This window comes from Carcharodon carcharias, chromosome 8, assembly GCF_017639515.1.
Source record: "Carcharodon carcharias isolate sCarCar2 chromosome 8, sCarCar2.pri, whole genome shotgun sequence".
In the NCBI taxonomy this organism is placed as follows: Eukaryota; Metazoa; Chordata; class Chondrichthyes; order Lamniformes; family Lamnidae; genus Carcharodon; species Carcharodon carcharias.
In genome coordinates, this window is record NC_054474.1 from 88171317 (window position 1) to 88190603 (window position 19287).

General features: G+C 43.4%; 1 protein-coding gene across 3 annotated transcripts in view; it reads left to right on the top strand.

Moving 5' to 3' along the window:
• LOC121280820 (dihydropyrimidinase-related protein 3-like) overlaps positions 1 to 19287 on the top strand; it is a 197200-nt gene that overhangs the window by 61868 nt on the left and 116045 nt on the right. The window contains exon 1 of one of the 3 annotated variants that reach the window (XM_041193085.1): positions 9597 to 9867. The exons of the other annotated variants lie outside the window; for them this stretch is intronic. Coding sequence (XP_041049019.1) covers positions 9820 to 9867 — 48 coding nt within the window. The 5' untranslated portion in view covers positions 9597 to 9819. Of the gene's footprint in view, positions 1 to 9596; positions 9868 to 19287 lie in introns of those variants that run through there. 3 annotated transcript variants of the gene reach the window in all.

Consider the following 19287-nt stretch of genomic DNA (forward strand, 5'->3'; position numbering starts at 1 on the left):
GCTCTAAAGGCATCAAGGGGTGTAGGAAGAGAGCGGGAATATGGCATTGAGATAGAGGATCAGCCATGGTCCCTTTGAATGGCGGAGCAGGCTCAAGGGGCTGAATGACCTACTCCTGCTCCTATTTTTCTACGTTTTCTATGTAAGAAAATCTATTTTGTTCTTTTTCAAAATTATCTCAAAACAGCCAGTAGACAAACCTCAGTAGGTTTATTCGGGTAGAACTGCATAATGAATATTTTAGAAAGGGAGAGGCTGTCGCTGTAAAAAAATATACACTTGTGTGCATGCGATAATGAGATATTTTCCTTCAGAAACCTTCAGAAAGCATATTAAGCTGAGCAACAGATGTAGGCGCATCCTTGTGCTGGAATGCTGCTCCATGGATTTCTGTGGCCCAGCTATCTGACTCCAATCACTAAAGTTTGCAAATCATGTGGCTGTGTTCGTAGTTTTAAACAAGTAAAGACTAAAAATAAATACATGGGTAAAGTTATATATGTTTAAATTAAAGGATGGTTATTTTTGCTATGGAGAGACTTGTGGAATTCACACCCTGGAGTACCATTAGATAAGAATTTGACTTGTTCAGTCATTGTAAATCAGTGGCCTTGATCAATGGTCTAGCATGAAATAAACACCACTATTGTTATAAAATAACATAATTTCAACTTACTGTGCAGAATGTCTTAGCAGATCTGTTCGTATCAGAGCAATTCTTGGCACTCCCTGTTGTCACGAATTGATAACTTCCGGTTAAGACTGGTAACACTTGGGTAATGCTTCAATTAGTAACATCGAAACATAGCATCTTGCAGCTCAGGAGGAGATTGGACTGTTTCTATTATGGGCAATGGATCTGCATCGCCAGTTTTATGTCCAGGCAGTTGGTTTAAAATACCACCATCACCACCATCGCCCTCCCCCACCAGGTTCCCCCCCACTCCGCCAACCCCCCCCCCCCCCCCCCCCCCAACCCCCAACCACCCAACACCCCCCACCCCCCTCCACCCCTACCCCTCATTACCATGAGCAAAGCTGTGAAAGAGTCACTGGTAATGTTATTAAACCACAACATCGAACATGCATTTCTGGTCTGTCACACATCAAGTGTCACACTTCACTTTCTGTGACACAGTTCAAAGGAAAGTAGAGAAAGAGATAAAGGAAATTTCTAAGAACACAAAATACCAGAGTCAAGTTGTCTGCAGTATCTTAATGACCTCTGTACAAACCTAGTTTTGCATAGCAGTGATTAAATCTTTATAGCCTCACCAAGATACATGCATACACACTGTTGCAGAGCAATAATACATCATGCTTCAACCATTATAAAATTATTGTGAACTATGCGATGTGAGTTTGTTAGTAATATGACAAAAAGGTATATCTAACGTGCATTTCCTGATCATCACCCTTCTCTGTCACACTTCAATGTCTCACTCAAATACATGTATCATACTTAGAAAAAACAATGGCAGCTATTCTGCCTGGGATCCAGACTGCCTGTAAGCTTTGAGAAAAATTAACAATCATCACTTACGAGGACCTATACACTGGAAAGTAATCAAATCCTGGCATCGCACAGTGTGTGCCTAACAGTAATTAGAATTTGAATTCTTAATAGGGCACATCTTAGCAGCAGAAAGATACATTATGGACAAATGGTGGTGTTCCACAAGGATTGGAGCTGGTGACCCCTTTTGTTTACTATTTATATAAATGCTTTAGACTTGGCATACAATTTCAAAATTTGTGGTGAGCTTTACAGTTAATACAGAGGAGGACTGTGACAAAATACAGGAAGACATTAATAAATGGGCATGTAATTGGGAAATAAACATCAATTGAGTTATGTGTGAGTAATATATTTTGGTAGGAAGAATAAGGAGTCATATTCCTTGAAAATTAAAGACTAAATTTAATGTCATGCCCCGTGGCGAGTGCATTTAAAAAGGAGGCAAGGTGCTGGGCAGAGAGCCCACCACTTTCCCGCTACTGTCCAGATTAAGTCAGTAGTGGGAAGGCCCATGGATGGCCTCCCAGCACCGCTGCAAACCGAGGCCCTAAATTGCCCACTTAATTGCCTCATCCCGCCACTGCTCATACTCATCCAACAGTGGGCAGGGACTCACCATGCAGGAAGCACAACAATGAAAATCCTGTTAGGATTGCTCACGGGCGATCAGCATTCAAAAGCAGTCAGTGCCTGATTGAGGAATCCGGCATTGGGAAGTGGGGGCCCCACTGAGATCCACCCCATTGCCTTGCTGCTGACCCTCCACCCACCTTTCCTCACGACCCCCACCCGTGACCCTCTTCCCGCCATCACTCAGCTATGTCTGGGCCAGTGGGTGTGGGTGTAGTACTGGCAGCAGCCACCACCTCCCTGGTGGTGCTGCTGAGCAATGAAAAGCTGCTGGCCTCTGGTCAGCCAGGAGCTCTCAGTGGTAAGGGTCCTTGATCCCAGGGAAGGTCTGCTGTTGTGCAATTAAGTGCCTGATCGGCCTTTCTTCACAGGAGCAATGCAAGGCTCTCCAGCCGGCAGGCAAAACCCTCATCACCTCTATTAAATACCCCCTTAAAGTATCTAAATTAAGGAACAGAGCTCTTATAGTACAGATACATAGGGCAAAGTTTTTAGCTCAGTGGGTGGCCACTCACCCGACACGCTTGAGCTTAAAATGACGTGCATTGACATCGGGCGAGTGTCCCGATGTCAATGCGCAATCGTGTGATATTTTGGTCGGTGGTTGCACGCCAGGGTCGGCAGCGTGCCCGCCAACAATTAAAAGGCCTGTTAAGGCCATTAAATTATCAATTAAGTTACATTTTTCGCTGCCCGTCCAACCTTATGGAGTCACATGAGGGAACATGTTTTATTACATTTTTAAGTTCTTTATTATTTTTTAAAAACTCTTCATCTCCCTGAGGCAGCTCTGTGCCTCAGGAAGATCCTGAAGCTCACACGCATGCTCATAAGCGAAGTTCGCGCTCGCCCTACTTGCCCTCTTCCCCCTCCCCCACTGCCCGCACAGGCAGAGCTGAGCGTTGCTGCGCGTATTTCACGTTGGGTAGTCCTTACTTGGCCCGCCAGCGTGAAATCACCTTCTGGCCTCGATCGCGGGCAGTTGTCGGCTTCCCCACCACCCCTACCCGCCCCACTGAGCTGGCCTGACATCGGCTAAATTCTGCCCGTAGACCACTAAAACTAGCAACACAAACCATAATAAAAACCAGGAATAGAAATGAAAATCAGTGAATGTCCTATACCCTATCGTTTGGCTACTCTTGGAGTAATTGAAAGGTTTTGGTCTCCAAACTATGAGAAGGACTTAGAGGCACTGGTTAAGGTTCATAAAAGTTTTACAAGAATGATATTTGAACTGAGAGTATTACCTATCTGGAAATATTGAACAGACAGCAGTTCTTTCCTTGAGAAAAGAGAAAACTGTGCAATGACTAGGTTGAGGGTTAAAGGGTTTGATAGGGGAGACTTAGAGAAGGTATTTCCACTTGACGGAGACCAGAACCTGGAGCTCATAAAGGTAATATAGTCACTCATAAATCCAATAGGGAATTCAGAAGAGACTTCTTTACCCTGAGAGTGGTTTGAATTTTTCTTTATTCTTTTATGGGGTGTAGGCATTGCTGCCAAGGCCAGCATTTATTGCCCATCCCTAATTGCCCTTGAGAAGATGGTGGTGAGCTGCCTTCATGAACTGCAGTCCATGTGGTGTAGGTACACCACAGTGCTGTTAGGGATGGAGTTCCAGGATTTTGACTCAGCGACAGTGAAGGAATGGTGATATATTTCCAAGTCAGGATGGTGTGTGGCTTGGAGGGGAACTTGCAGGTGGTGGTGTTCCCATGCATTTGCTGCCCTTGTCCTTCTAGGTGCCAGAGATCGTGGGTTTAGAAGGAGCTGTTGAATGAGCCTTGGTGAGTTGCTGCAGTACATCTTGTGTAGAGTACACACTGCTGCCACTATAGTGGAGGGAATGAATGTTGAAGGTAGTGGATGGGGTTCCAATCAAGTGGGCTGCTTTGTCCTGGATGATGTTGAGCTTCTTGAGTGTAGTTGGAGCTGCGCTCGTCCAGGCAAGTGGAGAGTATGATTAATTGTGGAACTCGCTACCAAAAGGAGTAGTTGAGGCAGATATCATAGATGTGTTCACGTGGAATCTAGATATGTACATGAAGGAGGAATAAACCAAAGGAATAAAAACAGAAAAAGCTGTAAATACTCAGCCGGTCTGGCAGCATCAATGGAGACAAAAACAGGAGTGTTTGGTTGACTTGAAATATAAGTTGTTTCTCTCGCTGCAGATGTCAGACCTACTGAGCATTTCCAACATAGAAATAAATAATTATGATTTGATAGCCATTAAAGAGACCTGGCTGCAGCGGGACATGGATTGAGACCTGGAATATTAAAGGGTATAGGACATTTAGGAAGGACAGGAAGTGAGGAAAAGATGGAAAGGTGACTCCATTTGTTAATGATGATATAGTACATTAGAGAGGGATGACCTAAGTTCAGGAAACTAGGCTGTGGAAACAGTTTGGGTAGAGTTGAGAAATTGTAAAGGCAAGAAACCACTTGTGGGAGTCATGTACAGCAACCACATCTTATGATGGAGCATAAAGAGAGAAATAATGGGAGCTAGTTGGAAAGGCACGTCAATAATCATGGGAGATTTTAATCTACATATGAACTGTAAAAGTCAGATGGGCAAAGGTAGCCTAGATGACAAGTTCATAAAATATTTCCGGGATAGTGTCTTAGAGCAGCATGTTCCTGAGCCAACCAGAGAGCAGGCTATACTAGGCCTGGTATTGTGCAATGAGATGGGATTAATTAATGGCCTCATAGTGAAGGTGTCCCTAGGTAGTAGCGATCATAACATGATTGGTGTTTACATTCAGTTTGAGGGAGAGAGGAGTGGGCCCAAGACTATGTTTTTAAACTTAAATAAGGACATTTATGAGGGCATGAAAACAGCTGGCTGAAGTGAATTGGCATATTAAGTTAAGGGCTAGGTCAATAGAGATGCAGTGGCAAACTTTCAAGGGGATATTTCAGAATGCACAGAAACATTCCAATGAGAAAGAAAAAGTCCAAGGGATGGACACACCATCTGTGGTTAGCTAAAATAATTAAAGATAATATCAAACTTAAAGAATAGGTGTATAATTGCGCTAAGATAAATGGAAGGCCAGAAGATTGTACAGAATATAAGGAACAGTAAAGGATGACTAAAAAATTAATTAAGGAGTGAAAAATTAGAGTACGAGAGAAAGCAAGCCAGAAATATAAAAATGGATAGTGAGAGTTTCTATAAATATTTTAAAAGGAACAAGTTAACAAAATGAGTGTTGGTCCGATAGAAAGTGAGTCTGGAGAATTGATAATGGAAACCAGGAAATGGGAGATGAATTCAACAGGTATTTTGCATCAGTCTTCACTATAGAGGATACAAATAACATCCCAGAAGCAGCTATAAACCAGGAAATGGAAGGTAAGGAGGAATGCAGGAAAATTACAATCATCAGAGAAGTGCTACTGAGTAAATTGTTGGAGCTGCGGGCTAACAAGTGCCCGGGTCCTGATAGTCTTCATCCTAGGGTCTTAAAAGAAGCGGCTCATGAGAGAGTTGATACATTGGTTTTAATTTTCCAAAGCTCCCTAGATTTGGGGAAGGTCCCATTAGATTGGAAGATAGCAAATGTAATTCCATTATTCAAAAGGGAGGGAGACAGAAAGCAGGAAACTACAGGCCACTTAGCTTAACACCTGTCATAGGGAAAATGTTAGAAGTTATTATTAAATAAGCTACAGCAGGGCACTTGGATAAGTTCAAGGTAATCAGGCAGAGTCAACATGTTTTTGTGAAAGGGAAATCATATTTAATCAACCTACTGGAGTTCTTTAAAGAAGTAACATTTGTCGTGAATAAATGAGAACCGGTGGGTGTACTGCACTTAGATTTCCAGAAGGCAATTGATAAATTGCCACATCAGAGATTATTTTGGAAAATAAAAGCTCATGGTATAGGAGGTAACGTGTTGGCATGGACAGAAGATTGGCTGGCTAACAGGAAGCAAAGAGTAGGCATAAATGGATCTTTCTCAGGTTGGCACAGGGATCACTGCTAGGACCTCAACTGTTTACAATTGTATAAATGACTTGGATGAAGGGATGGATGGGATAGTTGCCAAATTTGCTGATGACACAAAGGTAGGTAAGAAAGTAAGTTGTGAAGAGGACATAAGGAGGCAAAATTTTTTCTCTGAGGTTCGTGAGTCTTTGGAACTCTCTTCATGCAAAGGCGGTGGAAGCAAAGTTTTCGAATACTTTTAAGGCAAAGGTGGATAGATTCTTGGTGAGCAAGGGGGTGATAGGTTATCGGGGATAGGTCGGATGCAGATTTGAGGTTACTATCAGATCAGCCATGACCTTGTTAAATATTGGAGCAGGCTCGAGGGGCCAAATGGCCTGCTCCTGATTCTTGCTTTTATGTTCATATGTTCGTATGTAACATTTTCTGTTTTTATGTCTGGTTTTCAGTATCTAGCATACTTGCTCTTGAAGAAACATAGCATAGAATTTTCCCATCGGTGAGTGGGGTGGGGGGGGGGGTGGGGGGGAGGGGGGTGGGGGGAGGGGGTCGGGGCCCACCCGCCGAAGCATAAAATGATGCGTGGTCACATCGGGCGGGCATCCCAACGTCACAGCGTGTCATTTAGATTGTCAGTCTGGCGGGCACGCAGCCAAGTCGGCTATGCACCCACCGAACTGTCAAAGGCCTATTAAGGCCATTAAGAAAGTAATTAAAGTAGTTAAGAATGCTGCTTGTCCAACCTTAAGGTTGGGGGGGCAGGCGAAGAGCCCAGGCGGCCTTCGCATTTTTCATGAAACCTCACCCAAGGAGGGAAGAGGTTTCATGAAGGGTTTATTAATTAAGTAAAAATTTTTGAAAAAATTAATGGATATGTCCCAGCTCATGTTACAGTTTCACATGAGGGGACATGTCCTTAAAAATTTTTTTTCACCTTAATTAAATTTTCCATAACTTAAACTAATCTCTCTGAGGCACCTCTGTGCTCAGCGAGATTTTTGCACTCTTTCGCATATGCGCGAACCCCCCAATCGCACAGGGAGTGCACTGTGCTTCTGGGTGTGCATCACGCTGGGTGGGCCTTAATTGGCCTGCCCACATAAAATGGCAGCGCGCACCCGATAGGGGGCACCAATCGGGTTCGGGCTCGCTCCTGTCTGCCCCCGCACAACCACCCCGATTGGGGGATAATTCAACCTATGAAGTTATGTTGCTGGAGTTTGTGATGAAAGTATAATAATTTTCATAATATTTTTTCTGGTTTATTGTGAAGTATATTTATGGGGGTAATTGTAGTTGGGCCTGTGTGTGATTTAGTTATAATTGGAGTCAAGCAGACTGCAAGTTTGAAATCATCAAAATAAGCTAGGTGCTTGACATGCTAATGAATAAACTTGGATGCTGGCTTACCATGTAAGGTGTGAAGGGGATTTGCATTTTTAGATAAATGAAGAGATTTGGATTTCACAGGGATTTTAGTCTGTTTACACCTAGCCAGATAAGCAAGGCTAAGGAATGTGTTTATTTTTCCCAAAGGTTACTAACAATATATTAGCAACATGGAAAGTTTTTATTTTATGAAGAAGATACAGTTTCAAAGGCACATGTAATAATATAATTTGCATATTAAAAAAAGAGAAAGATATATAAAGGAGAATGAAAGGCTATGTGTTAGAAGGCCATGTAAGATCTAACAGGAACATGTGAAATAGTCTTAATGAAGCCCTCAGCCATGTGTGCATGAGCCTGCTATATAACAAAACTGACATTACAGAAAGCCATTTGCAATTCCACGGTCAAGTGGGCATTGTGTTAACTTGCTGGTCCTGTTTTAAATCTGAAATCTATTCTAGACTGTTGCCTTAAAGAGAGTGTAACTGGGAGTCAGGTCAATTAGGAATTTTAGGAGTTATTACAGTAGTTAGTAATTGTAGTCTTATGTCTGTGCTTGAAATCTTTTATATTTTGTTAATAAATATTTTAGTTTTAATTTTTAAAACCTCTAAAGGTTTTGGTGGAAGTATTACTTCTGAATTTAGTACACACATCTTGTAGTAAATATAAATTGCAAAACTGTTATGATAGTTGCCTAAGTTTCCTTTGTGGGTTGGGTCCACTTGACATACATCATCTTCCATGTCATAACAGGTTGGATTGAGAGGTGGGGGAGAAGGTTCATTTGGAGCTTTAACCCTTGATTAGACCAACTGGCCTGTGTTTGTGCTGTGAGTACTTTATGCTAGCATAGAAATAGCACTGTGGTGTACCAATGGCTTACCACCACCTTCTCAAGGGCGATTAAGGATGAGCAAGTAATGGTGGCCTTGCCAGCGATGCTCACATCCCATGAAAGAATAAAAAAGAAATAATCTGGTCCTCTCAAAACAGCAGATTTGGCCGATTTATGTGATCTGGCCATCTGCTTGGTCTATATAAGTAGGTAAATAAATCTGGCATGGTTTCCTGATCGGTCATTGGGAAATTTGAGGCACTCAAAAGCAAAAATAAAACCTTTTCATGGTTTGAGTGCATTTTTCACACGATTCTTCCTAAATCCCAGTCTGCTCGCCACCTCTTGGGAGTTGCCAAACTTCCAGAATTGGCCTTGAACAGCTCAGAATGGAAGAGTCATCTCCAGGCCACTGCCGTGAGCAGCCCTGGAGAAAAATCATAGGGGCACTAGAAACCATTGTGCCTTTTGTTTCTTTCTTTGAATGGCTTATGTTTACCAGCTCTCACAATATTGAAGATGGGGGAAAACAAGTCTGTTTAGTTGATTCTTGGCTGTTAATGAATCAGCTATTCATTTTCCGTGAGGTGTTGTTAAGGTGGTGTGTCGGGTCATTGATGGTGGCAGTGTGGGGATGGGGACAGGGACAGTTGGAGGTGGGTTTACTCCAGGAATACATTCGACCAGAATTAGCAACCCTACACCTCTGACTTCCCTTTCCCACATGCGCCGAACTTAAACCGTATCCTCGAACATGCCTTGAGCAAGCCACAAGTGATCTAGTGGTTGCTTGAAGTGAGAAGTGTCATACCAAAGGATGATGCATTTATCACAGGGAGGAAATGTTGTAGATGGCACAGTACAAAATCACTCCATGTGGCTGATTATAAGGTTTTTTTTCATTTTTAACCTTGATTTTTTAACATGATACAGGCAGGATCATAAATGGAAAAAACATGTTTAATGCACATTACAATACAACTTGGATCCCCGTCAGAGGGAAGAGGTGGTTGGAATTGGGTCAGATCCCTAATTATCAGAAACCCAAGAGGATATATATCATTTTGTTTTTCTCTTTGAGCTGTTTTCTGGGGACTTTATTGAGGGTGCCAGAGGTGCTGGATGTTGGGAGTAGCCTTGGCTCCGCCTGGTGGTAACTGTGCCGCGTCGCGTATGCACACACACACACACACACACACACACACAGAGCGAGAGAGAGAGAGAGCCTGGGCGAGGCGAGAGCTGCAGACAGCGATCAATAGCAGCTGGAGGGAGGCGCAGCATTGGAGCAGCCTATAGTCAGAGCCCAGCACACTCGCACAGCGCTGCTATTGTATGGGCACAGGAGCAAATCACATCCCTACAAGACTCCAGCAGAAGAAGCTAGAGGGAGAGAGAGAGAAAAAAAGTGCTTAGTTTTTATTTTATTTTTTAACTGATAGATTATAATACCCTTTAAAAAAAAACATGATGATGTCGGGATATCAGGGTAAAAAGAACATTCCTCGGATAACGGTATGTTTCTATGCCTGTTTTGTTGCATCTTCTAATCGTGCAGTTGTTCTCTCCTTGGATTCTTTGCGCCGGGACTAGATAAGACTACAAATGGTCAGGGATGTATATTTACTGCATTGTGTTGCTGGCTTCTAGCCTCCAGTGCACTGTGCTGCAGATAATAGAAATCTTAAAGTGGGGCTTTTTCTGTGTGTGCGCGCATAGGAAAAAGCACCGTTGCAAGAAGGTAATGTGTGAAAGAAATATGTCTTGAATTTTAATCGATGTTATTTATCCGGGGCGGGTGGCGGGGGAATGTTTGTTTCCCCCTTTTTTTGTTATTTAATTGCAACTTTAAAAACGACTTAAGTTGTTGAGAATAGGGATTTTACAGGTTCCTGGAGTGACTACCGTTAGGAATTATGCGTTCTGTTCTTTACAAACGAGGCGTACTCTTAGTGTGAGCGATCCAGAGGCTGAAATCTTACATTTTTTAAGGCAATTCTTGTTGCTTCATGTGCCTTTTTTAACAAACGAATCCCACCGGCGTGTTTACTTTTATTTGTCTATACATACACACGTTTGTGTGTGTGTATTTATACATACATGTTTTATTTCAACATGGGGAGTGGGACCAGTTAGAAAACAAGCGCGGAGACACCACCCAGTTAGCCCTTTATGGCACAGTCTCTCCGTTGCATCACTAAAACTGCATTTACATAGTGAAACGAATAGATACGGAGTCAGTGAGCTTTGCGGGCTGATTTGAGGATTGGCTGGCGGGATAAACTTCAGTCCCGGCTGGACGGACTGTGTGTCCTTTAGCTTCTTTCTGGACCAGTCTTATTGTCGTGTTGGGGCTGTTGCCTTTGTCTCTGACGAATTGGGATATGTTGGGAAGGCGTGGGGTGGAGGCATTCTGTCAGGTCAAACAAAAGAATTTAACCCAGTGCATGAAAGGGACTGGCAGCAGGTTTGAGTCTTTTTTTGAAAAAGGAAATTGGCCAGCACGCACATTCATTGTACAGATCAATACTTAATATTTTTTATGTTTTCCATTAAAAAATTCCAAATCTTAATTTCCAGTCATCTGCAGCATTCCAAAGGATTTCAGTATAAAGCAATTACAATTATCGATGCATTGTGACTGTGCATGCATCTTTGTGTTATATTCTTTGGGTGGAGTCAAGGGATGGGTGGGGAACAGGAGGTAAAGTCCCTTGATAGTGCAATGTGGTAGCTCCCTCTCTCCTCCTCTGAGTGGGGCTGAATCCCATTTTGCTTGGCAATATTGGTTTCTATAATGTGTACCGAATTCCATCTACAAGCTCTAAAGGTAGATGAGTGAAATGATATTCATAATTTGATAAAACATAAAAGAGATTTTAATTTTTTTTTCAGTTGCTATGGTTTTTGAGATGTTCCGGCTGTGTATCTTCTATTCGATTTACAAGAACTGGGGTCTCCTGCCATGCACCACATGCTCATGCGCGCATACACACACACGCACACATGTGCGAATCTTGGGTGTTGTTAGAACTAGTCTACCTAAAGGGAGCCTTTGTTTTCTTTTTGCCTTCCCTCCCAAAAGTTATCACCCTTGTATCACTCCACTGTGATTTGTCGCCTGCCATCTTGAGTCTGACTTTGGCACTGAGGCTGTTGATTATTTTGGCATTTGGCCCGGGTCAGAAGGGGAAGACAAGGGCTAAGGGATGGGGTTGTGGCCTTAGTTCTAAAGTGACCTTTGGTGCTGAGGAAACCTCAGTGGAAACTTGCAATTATGACTCCTCAACTCCAGAGTTTCACACTGAGTTGTTATAAATAGGAAAGTGCTGTCTGAGGAATGGTGGAAGTAGATTCAGAAATAACTTTCAAAACAGTATTGGATATATACTTAAAAATGAAAAAGAAATGCAGGGTTATACAGAAAGAGCACATGGTTGGGGCCAATTTGATAGCTCTTTCAAAGTGTGCAAGGGTGCAGTCTTGACGGGCCAAATGGCCATCTCTTGTGTTGTTAGATTGTATAGTAATAAGCAAAAGCATTGTGAGGGTTAATGGATTGGGGGGTGTGGGAAGGATGGGATAAGAGGGGCTTTCTTTGAAAACCAGGCTTTGAGCATTTTAGAAATTCCCAGGCAGATCATTTCAAAGCTTGGACATTTTGGTGCGGAAGTGACAACTCGACTGAACATGCCTCCTTTCTGTCCAAGCTGATTTCAACATCTTATCAGGACTGTGAAGAAGTGTAATGTGACAACTATATACATGTCCTGTTTTATTGAATGGCAGCTCAGTCTAAGTTTGAGGGTCAAAGTGTCAGAGCTCTGTGCAGATCCTCTTACCTTGAGCTTGTCAGCTTGCTCCTTTCTCCGCCTATGTACAATGCTGTGTGTAAACCAGGGGCTCCAAGTTTGTTCTCAGTGGGACAAGGAAGTTAAAAGGGTTGGTGAGTGAGGGTATGGTGATAGCGCTGTGCTGTTAAATCAGACTTTCTTGCCTCAGCCTCTCAAATAGGATTTGGGAATAATGGTTTAGATTCTGCAATTTTGAGAAGGTTAATTGTTGACTTGAGAGGCTCAATGATGGTGCAGTGCCAAATAGAAGGACAGGTTAGAGTAGCTCATTGAGGATATGGGTACACCACCTTAGCTTTGGTTAAGGACAGGAGGAAGAGTTAATTGTGGGAAAAGTGTGTACACAAAGTAGGGGATTCTGCCAATAATTTTCCACAGTACAGCACTCATATTAACCTTATATCCTTATATTTGCCATCGATATTGTTATGGACCTTGAAAGGGACTTAATTCTAGCTAATGTCCTTGGGATTGTTGCTATTCCATTAAAACTAGGAAGCTGAGAGCAGAACCTACATTTAGCACTGGTGGAATGGAACTGGCGCATTTAATCTTAGTGAAAGGTTGGGGTGAGTGTAAAGCGGTAAAATACTGCATTGTATTAATGTCTGTCTTTTAGAAATTGATTGCTCAGATTAGTCAGCAACTCCATTATTGTTGTATCATGTGACTACCAGGATGGCAGCAGGCGAACTAGATGGACCTTTGCTTTGCAGACAGCATATTCTAGAAGCTGCAAAGTGGAACTCAAGTCAAGGTTATGTAATTGCAGATGTGTTGCATCAGAAAAAGCTTTGGATGCAATCCTCTCCTTCACTAGTTGAAGTTCTGAGTGATCTCAGTGAGTCAGCAAGTTAAAGGAATATGATGAACACGGTCATGTTGCAAAAGAGAAGCTTCTGCAGTTTTTACTCAGAACCCACTCCCACCTAGGATAAATTGCACCAAATCTTCTTTCTTCAATCACGCCAAGTTAGAATGTTGATGTTTTATTTACAGCCTCGCTCTGGTATGAAGTGCCTGCAGCCGACAGTTCCATCTTAATGAAAGAACTTTGATATATGGGAAACCGAAGAAAAATTCTATAAGACATTTATAAAGGTTAACAGCAAATAGTGACCAAAGTAATGTTACCATTCGATAGAAGGTTATGTGAATTCATGAGGTTTTAATACCTCATCCAGGTTATACACACAAGTTAGGGGACCACAAAAAAAATTTGAAGATTTAATGCTATGTTAAAAACATGGACAATCTTATTGGGAGCATGGGCCAACTATTTGTTCTTATGGGGCAGTGTGTTGGAGAAATAGCATGTTCAAGGACAGGACAGGCTGGCAGTGCAGCACTGGGCTTTGGCCACTAGAGGCCTCCTGGAAGCCATTTGAGCACTAGGGATCCCTCTGGTGGCAGAGCTCTAGCAATACATCATTCCAGTCTACACCAAACGTCCAACAACACATTTATCCTGCGTTTCTACACTTTCTCTCACCTCCCCCTACCCCATATAACAAACATCAATCCTGTGGAATCCTGTCTTGCTAACCATTATCCTCCCAGCAGTCTGATGACTCAGTCATGATCAAGAGCTCTCAATGTATGAAGAGTTCAGTGGGTCAGACTCGTGTGGCAATATGACAGAATAAAAATCTCTCTCCATCACGGAACCAGGAGGCCAGTTTGAGTGCAGCAATGCATAGAGCTGGGTGGGAAGTTGTGGGTGCAGAGGTAGAATGAAGTCAGCTAAGATGTAGGGCTGGAGGAGGGTAAAGAGTTAGTCGTGAGAGGTAATTATCTCAGTGACAGTCACATTGGAGCTGGATTTTGAACAGGCTGTTCAAATGCAAGTCTGTGGACGACAGATTTAATACGAAGGGGAGGCTATTCTAATTTCTAATTTTGAAATTTCAAAAGTTCTCATTTGCAAGTCCCTCCATGGCTTCACTCCATCCCCCTTCTGCAACCGCCTCCAGCTGTACATCCCGGCTCATTCCATCCCACTCTTATATTGTCCTGCAGCCCTACATCCCAGCTCATCTCTGCTTTGATGATGCTTGGTTTCCGGCACGCCTGCTCCCGTCCCATTACCCTGTCCCCTGTTAACCTGGTATTCTTCCATTCTACCACCAGTGGAAGACTTGACAGCCATCATATCTCAGCACTGTGCAAAAATAAAAGCAAAGAACTGCGGGTGCTGGAAATCCAAAACAAAAACAAAAATACCTGAAAAACCTCAGCAAGTCTGGCAGCATCGGTGGAGAAGAGCACAGTTGACGTTTCAAGTCCTCATGACCCTTCAACAGAAATCATCCCTTTCCTATTTTTACTTAGTTCTGTTGAAGTGTCATGAGGACTCGAAACGTCAGCTGTGCTCTTTTCCACCGATGCTGTCAGACCTGCTGAGTTTTTCCAGGTATTTTTGTTTTTGTTTTCATGTCAGCACTGTGCAGTTCTGTTCCAAAATACCACTGCATTGTTAAACCGTCTTTCCCATCTTCTAAAGCCTATTCTAGCAGCCAATTCTTATCCTATTGCCTGGTCAGTGACTGCACACTCTTTTGAAGTACCTTGGGATATTTGCTATGTTAATGCTGTCTGGGTTCTTTTACCGCATCTGGGAAAAATGGGTGCCTTAAATCATGTGTTTTTAATGGAATTCAAAAAGAATGCTTTCCTGATGTTATGAGGCTTTTTCCCATATTTTTCCCTTCTTCATTCTCGACTTATTCTAAAGGAAAATCCATATTTGGGGAATGGTTTTATAGACACTGAGTATTCAGTTTTATCCCCCCCACCGATTGCTGACTCACCCAGGCATGATAGCCCCACTATTTGCATAGCTGCACATCCCAGCAGGAATCTCCCTATAATGATCCGGAGTGGGAACCCTGCTTGATTTCGCTTTCCCCTTCCAAGTCAGTGGTCCTGAGGCCAACTGTAGCACCCCTAATATCAAATTGGCTAAGGTGGCTACCACTCAGAGACCAGGAATGGAACTTGGGGCCTTCTGGTCTGCCTACCTTTTTCAGCTCCCCCTATTTGTTCTTATTCTTTCTTAGAAAGTGCTGACTCTCACAGGGCCACCATTCAGAGCGCATCAGCTGACCTTCAGTACCTCACACAAGTGCCCATTCTGTATCCTTGAGCCCACACAGCAATCCTTGGCAGGCTGTTCTACCTCAGCAGATGCAAAGGCATGCTAGATACCAGCCTTGCTAGACTTCCAGGCATGTGACCGGATAAAGCACACAAGCTGTAATTCTGAACTATACTTCCTAGGTAGATCCCAAATACTACATAGGTGGTGTTATATTTGACAATGGGGAAGAAAATGGGCAGGTTGTAAATGGAATGCTGAATTGCTAGTGCCTATTCTGTGCCATAATGCAAGACTAGTTTTGTGTCCGAGAACTATAGCTGATATTCTTTCTTCCCTTCTTACCTACATCCTTAGCTCAGGGACATTGAAGACAATTGTAACACCACCAATGTTGCCCCGCCCAAGATCAACCAAGCCCAACACAGACCAGATTTAGGATCTACCTGAAACTATGGTTGGGAATTACATCACATGGTTTATTTATCCACGGAGCAAGTTTGGGGTAGGGGGAAGCACTATCCAGAGGAGTTTTGTTTAAACTAGTGCACCTTATATGAGACAACAGTGAAGCATGGCAGTGGGCTAAAATTGGGGAATTGTTTGGCAATATGACCACTGTATAGAATTGGGGTGGGATTATTTGGGAACTTTGCAGTTTATTTCTTGCTTCTTGTTTATCCTCAGCTTTGGTGTTTCACCAAATACTTGGGACGGAGATGGTTTGAGGAAATGTTGCAAAGTCTATCTGTCAATGATGCATGTACCCTGGAGTATAAATTTGTTTTGTACTATTGCCAGTTTGGCACTGCAGCCCACAAGGAAATTATGTGCCTCTGATTCTCAGCATACAAAGTGCAGGAGGAGGACCGCTTTGTATGTACACGTCTGAGGTGGCTGGACAGTACATGGGCTTCCAATTGGAGCTGTGCAAGTAAGGTTGGAGCAGAAGTTAATGGAAGGAGATGCATGATGTTGGATAAATGCGGGGGAGAGAAGATGTTAAGTTCATCCTACTTTGTCCATCCAAATGCACCTAGAGTATTCCATCATAACTTCCAGCTGGTGCTTAAAGTGTTTCAGGATTTTTGTCTCTTACCCAACATCTGTTAATTTTTTATTGATTGCTTGTAGATCTTAACATATTGTTCTCTGTACATTGGCCCTATTAAAGGATCTTGCTGACTTTCTGGAGGTAATGCCAGTCTTTCTAACAGGGTTGAGATCACTAACACTGACAGTGAACGGCTTGGCATCTGGGATTATTTTGTGTGCAATGTGGAAATTGGCTCGGGCTCCAAATTTCCATATGGTAGGACTGATGAAGGACGGATTGCTTTAGACTGGTTAGGATTGTCACAAACTTCAGTACTTTCAACATGCATAACAAGGGCATGTATGCACAAGGACTTAATTAGAACAGTAATGACCTTCTAATTAAGTCTTCCAAAGATGGTGTGTAAATTGTCCTGCTCAGTTTGAGCCTTTAATTATTCTGTTTACATCTGTATTTTTTTCCACTTTCATTTCCAATACCTTTTCAATACTTGGATGTACAAAGTCTTCCTTGTCAGCCTGTCTCCCTGCTTCAATAATGTATTACTTTGCGTGGGGCACAACCAAAATTTATCGGTGCTTACCCTCATTATCGCATCTGATTCCTCTCAAGCATGGGCATGCTGCCCATTTGTGGTTGGAAACTCTGACGTATTGCCTCAGTGACTAAGTCTCTTTTTATATGCGTGTTCCTTTCAGAAAAGATGACTCCTGACAAGCATGGATGGGGGACACATAGTGGAACTGCAACAGGGCAAGGCAACAGGGCATGATCTCACTACCAGAGGGACTTATAGTTTAGTGTCTTTTGATATGTAGGCTGAAATTAGCCCCTAATGCCAATGGGATCTTCCGTTCCCGCCGACGTGTACGGAGATTTCAATGGCTCACCGGTCCTGTCATGGTGGGGTGGGGTGGGGCGGGGGGGGGGGGGGGGGGGGGGGGGGGGGGGGTAGGGGGGTGGGGGGGGTGGGGGTGGGGGTGGGGGTGGGGTGGTGAGGGGGGATAGGGGGTTGGGGGGGTGGAGGGTGTGGGGCTGGAAGATTGCAGCCTTGACAACCTGGGCTTCAAAGCTCAATTTGCATTTCTATATGTTTTTTATTTCCTGGTTTAGTGAGTTTGTGGGCCCGGTGGTTGGAAAGGATGGCATTGGCCTCGATGCATTGTACTCGCACCAAGATTTGGTAGTTTCAATGACTTGTGATACAGGGAAATTAATGAAACCTCAATTTATATGCCACTCTCTGGGCCCCATACAACTGTGTGACACCCTGAACACCACCGATTTAAGTACATCTTGATGTCTAGAATTCAGTGCGATGGACGTGGCTGTGACTTTGAGAGGAAAATGTAGTGCAGGGCAGTGGAATGTGATTCCACAGTCCTTCACTCAATTATGCCCAGAAATCCAGTGTTGCTCATTAAACTACTGTTCCAAATATATTCAGGTTTACAGCAACCTTGTAAGTGGTTCTTCCTGGATGGTGTCAGATTTCATGAGCCTCTGTGCAAACTGCATGTCTTGCCATCTCTAACTTTAGAATAGAACTGTGCATCCATTTGTAGCCTACCTTCCCCTTCACCTGATCCCTTCAGGAGACCTATTCCTCAGGTACACCTGGCCCTCTGTTCTGATCCTGAACCCATTCCCCAGACCTAGCCATGAGATATCAAGTCAGGATTCAAAGAGATCTTTCTACTATTTTTTTTTAACCTTTGAGTAAGAAAAATTGGGAAAGAGTGTGCCAGTGGAGAACATGATCTGAAGGCACTGTTACACCCATCACCATACAGTAAGTGAAGGAGGCCTGTTAAATTAGAATGATCAATACTTCACCCAGGCTGACACTTCAATGCAGTGCTGAGGGACATCTGCACATCAGAAATGCTGTCTTTTGGATGAGGCGTCAAACTGATGCCCCATCTTGTGGACATAAAAGAACAAGCAGCACTATTTTGAATAAGAGCAGGGGAGTTCTCCCCGTGCCCCTGGCCAGCATTTCTCCCTCAATTATCATCATTAAAAAATAGTCACTATCCCATTGCTGTTTGTGGGAGCAAGTTAGCTGCCATGCTTCCTACATTTCAAAGTATGCAAGAACTCTAAACTGCTTTGGGATGTCCTGAGGTCATGTAGTGAAAAGCCTGCACTTGCCCACAGTAAATTGAACAGGAGTTTACTGCATAGCTAAAGCACTGACCCACAGCCCATTGCTTAGGCTTTGCAAATGTTGTTGTGACACCGGGTTTCAGCCTTGCAGATCCGTTCAGTAATAGCAGTTGGCATGAAAATGAAGGTTTGCTTTGCCGGGAGCTGGCTACTTAATCATAACTGACAGAGGCTTGGAGAGTGGGGGTTGAAATGAAGTGTAGCACCTGCAGTTGGAGTGCCTCCAGCCCCGGTGATACAAGTCATGGGCAGCAGCAAGGCAGTGAGAGTTAATGGCGGCTGTAAGCTGTCCTTGCACAGCATCGTGGGTGGTGCGGTTGACATGTACAAAGATAACCTGCCGCCTAGGATGGCTTGTGTCTGAAGCCAAGTCTGCATTAGCACCAAAACTCTATCTCACATCCGCACAAAAGTAAACTTTATCCTTGTTGGAAACTGAGACTGAAAACTATCAAAAGCATACTGACTGTTAATTCTCACCAGTGCTGAATAGGATAGCAACCAACAACTTGCATTTATGTAGCACCTTTAACATAGGAAAACCCCCAACCGTGCTTCACAGGAGCACAATCAAGCAAAAATTCACTGTAAGCCAGAGGAGGAGATATTGGGAGAGTGACTGAACGTTTGGTCAAAGAGGTGAGGACCTTTACAGGGAGAGAGAGAGGCAGAAAGCTCTGGGGAAGAGATTCTGGTGCTTCAAGTCTAGAGGCATGGCTGCCTGGGTTGTTGTGGCAGATGCGCAGGAGAACAGGGTT